This window comes from Arachis duranensis, chromosome 10, assembly GCF_000817695.3.
Source record: "Arachis duranensis cultivar V14167 chromosome 10, aradu.V14167.gnm2.J7QH, whole genome shotgun sequence".
Lineage (NCBI taxonomy): Eukaryota > Viridiplantae > Streptophyta > Magnoliopsida > Fabales > Fabaceae > Arachis > Arachis duranensis.
The window spans coordinates 55528683-55532735 of NC_029781.3; the positions used below are offsets into that span (position 1 = coordinate 55528683).

General features: G+C 36.2%; 1 protein-coding gene across 1 annotated transcript; it reads left to right on the plus strand.

Moving 5' to 3' along the window:
• Positions 1-722: 722 nt before the first annotated feature.
• Positions 723-1897, plus strand: LOC107469893 (uncharacterized). The gene is made up of 2 exons (XM_016089281.1): positions 723-1014; positions 1491-1897. The coding sequence occupies exons 1-2, from the start codon at positions 723-725 to the stop codon at positions 1895-1897; spliced, it is 699 nt and encodes a 232-aa protein (XP_015944767.1).
• Positions 1898-4053: the final 2156 nt, after the last annotated feature.

Consider the following 4053-nt stretch of genomic DNA (forward strand, 5'->3'; position numbering starts at 1 on the left):
TAAGAGGACGTTTGGGGAAATGGATGTTGGCATTGACAGAATTTGATTTACAATATGTTCCAGCGAAGGTTGTTAAAGGACAGGTCATTGCAGACTTTCTGGTCAATAATTCGAAAGATCTTCATGACCAGGGGGCAAATATAGTTGAAATCAAAGTTAACTATTGGAAATTGTATTTTGATGGTTCAAAACATAAAGATGGTGCAAGGGTTGGAATCCTCATTATTTCACCAGAGGGTATCCCATTAGAATTTTTGTTTGAATTAAAATATCCTTGTTCGAATAATGTTGCGGAGTATGAGGCTTTGATATTGGGTCTCAAAATTTTAATCGACAAAGGAGCTTTAGAAGTTCAAATTTTAGGTGATTCATAGTTGGTTTTGAAGCAGTTATCAAAGGAGTTTAAGTGTGATAATGAGACGTTACAAAAATATTTAGTTACTACCTGGGAGTTGTTAACGTCTTTTCAGAAAGTTTCTTTGGTACATATTCCTAGAATTCATAATGAAATTTCTAATGAGTTAGCCCAAATCGCTTCAAAATATCGAATTAGTCCGTAAGCTATCAAGAAATTCTCTAGTATCCATCAAATTTTGGTGCCAGCAAATGAAAGGGAAGTGCTATGTATAGATGAATGGGAGGATTCTGATTGGAGAAAGCATATTGCTCAATATTTAAAAGATCCCAGTTTTATGGTTGATAGGAAAATAAAATTACGAGCAATGAACTTTGTTTTTTTGGCTGATGAGTTATATTGGAAGGGGGTTGATGGAAGTTTGTCGAGATGTTTAAGTCGAGAAGACCAGAATATTGCTTTGGGTGAAGTTCATAATGGAATATGTGGGGCCCATCAAGCAGGGAAGAAAATAAGATGGGTGCTATATCGTAATTATGTTTATTGGCCATCAATGATAAAGGATTGTATCAATTATGCCAAAGCATGTCAAGAATGTCAAAAACATGGTTCTGAACCACAAGTTCCAGCAATTGAGTTACATTCTATAATCAAGACGTGTCCGTTTAGAGGATGGGCTTTAGATTTAATTGGATTAATTCATCCTCCTTCATCAAAACACCACAAATTTATTTTAGTGGCTATTGATTATTTTACGAAATGGGTTGAAGTAGTTCCATTGGTGGAAGTTGGTCAAAATGAAATAATTGATTTTATCGAAGAACATATTATTCATCGATTTGGGATTCCTTAGACATTGAGTACTGACCAAGGAACTATGTTACTGGCCAGCAAATTAAGAATTTTACAGTTTCGAGAAATATTAATATGATTACTTCGACTCCATGTTATGCACAAGCTAACGGGCAAGTAGAAGCGGCGAATAAAATATTAATAGACCTGATTAAAAAGCATATCAGAAATAAGCCTCGAACATGGCACGAAACTTTAAGTCAAATATTATGGACTTAATTAAATTCACCAAGAGGTTCGACAGGGACTTCGCCTTATAAGTTGGTGTTTGGCCATGATGCAGTATTGCCATTGGAAGTTAATTTGAATACTTTAAGAGTATTAAGACAAAATGAATTGCCGGTCGATGATTATTGGAATGCAATGTTTGATGAGTTAAATGAGTTAGATTCAGAACGAATCTTGGCACTCGAAAATGTTATTCGACAGAAGGAGAGTATTGCTCAGAGTTATAATCGTCGAATTAAAGAAAAGTCTTTTAAGATAGGCGAGTTAGTATTGAAAGTTATTTTACCTATGGAAAAGAAATCGAAATTTTTGGGTAAGTGGTCCCATAATTGGGAAGGTCCCTTCCAGGTGATAGGGACATACTCTGAAAATGCTTATCAAATTCAAGATATCAAATCAGGAAAAGTGATTAATTCGATTAATGGAAAATATTTAAAACCTTTCTATTGCTGGCAAACATAGAAATTTCAGCATGCATAAAGTTTAAAAGAGACAAAAGTCATTGCAAAATAAAAGGAAAAAAGTTCAAGGCGCCAATAATTTTTCCAGAACAGAGCACAGTTTTGTCCTTTTGTCTTCCATAGTTGTGAGCATCCCAGTTTGCTTGGATTTTTCAGTTTGGATCTCTTCAAGTTGTTTTTCGACTTTCTCTCGCTCAATTTCAATCGAGACGAGGTTTTGAATAAGGAGATGTTGCTCTTGTTGTGCTGCAGCCAAAGGCTTGGCAAAGGTGATCCGATCTTCGCTTATAGTAGTGAGTTGTTCTTGAATTCGAGCAAATTCCATTTTGAGCCTTGCTTCTTCTTGGTCATGAAAGGCTTGAACAGAAATAGCCTGGGCAATCTTCAAATCAAACTCGTCATGAGCAACTTTGATTGGTTGAGCAGTTGCTAGGTAATTTTCAATTTTGGATATGGCTGTGGTTTCTCAATTCTCAATTTCTTGGAATTGAAAATGGAACGCGACACTTTCTTCGAGGAGTTGTTTAAATCCTCGAATTAAATCAAAATTGGGAATTTTGGTTGGGAGTTCCAAATAGGAGTTCAAAAGAGAGGTTAGGAATTGATTAAGAATCGAGTCATTAACCCAAGTGGCAGGAGGATGATCCAAAAGCTTGATGAGTGATCGATGTTGTTCCTGAGTGTCAAGATCCAATTTGATTGGAGGTCTTGTCAAAACTGGTCTCGAGATGGCTGGAACAGGTACTGGCACTTTGGTTTTCTGGATAATTTTATTCAAAAGAGAAGTCAAGTCATCCAAAGTAGCGCTAGATGGAGTTGTTGGGACAATCGACGTGTTTGGTCTTGATCCTAGAGGAGTCTGAAGTTGTACTAAATCTGAAGGTGGTGGTTGCAATTCTGGTGGAGTTTCTGAAACCTTGGATTTAGTGGAGTCTGAATTGATGGTGTCAGCAGCCTTGGAAGCAGAATCAGAGTCAGGAACTATTAGATTCTTTTCAGAAAGAATAACTTGATTGTTTGGTGAAGTCGATTCAATTCTTTGAGTCTCTTCTAGAGAATGTTGTAAAGGATTGGCTGTTGAATCAACTATTTGTGTTGTGTGAGAATAAGGTGGAAAAACGGCTGGAATCACTTTGGATCCTGAGAATTGAATCGAGTCATATGAAGTTGATTGTTCTTGACCATGTTACTGTGATAAAATTAATGGGTTAAATTCTTCAGCAGAGGTAGTTGAGTGGATGACGTGGGCAAGCTAGTACAAAAGGTACACATTTGTGAGTTTAATTTTTGTATTAAAGTAAGTGAAGTTTGTAGTGATGAATGTGTTACCTGAGAAGTTCTGGTCTTGCGGGTCAATTGGGGGTCAGAATCAGAATCGGCTGCATCTTCTGATTGGGAAGAAATAGCAGGACTGTCTTTGTTGGCTGGCTCGATTTCCTCAGAACTCTCAGTTGATGAAAGTAGTATCAACTGACAAGAAATCCAAAATTAAGTGTGATTAAAAAAAAAGACAAAAGTTGAAATATGTTTCGAATAGAGAAAAGAATTATAAAATTACCTTTCGAGAAGTTTTAGTAGGAGTTTTCCTGCTTTTTGCTGTTGGTGGTCGAGCAGTCCAGCTTTCCTTTTCTGAGTTCTTTTCGGAGAACTCTCAGGAACAGGAACGGTTCGGATTGCAGTTTGTTGAATGGTGATGAACGGATAATTTATACGCTTTTTGGCATTGTTTTTAGGTAGATTTTAGTAGGATCTAGCTACTTTTTAGTATATTTTTATTAGTTTTTAAGCAAAATTCACATTTTTGGACTTTACTATGAGTTTGTGTGTTTTTCTATGATTTCAAGTATTTTCTGGCTGAAATTGAGGGACCTGAGCAAAAATCTAATTCAGAGGCTGAAGAAGGACTGCTGATGCTGTTGGATTCTGACCTCCCTGCACTCGAAATGGATTTTTTGGAGCTACAGAAACTGATGAGCGGATAATTTGTACGCTTTTTGGGATTGTTTTTAGTATGTTTTTAGTATGATCTAGTTAGTTTTTAGTATATTTTTATTAGTTTTTAGTTAAAATTCACTTTTCTGGACTTTACTATGAGTTTGTGTGTTTTTCTGTGATTTCAGGTATTTTCTGGCTGAAATTGAGGGACCTGAGCAAAAA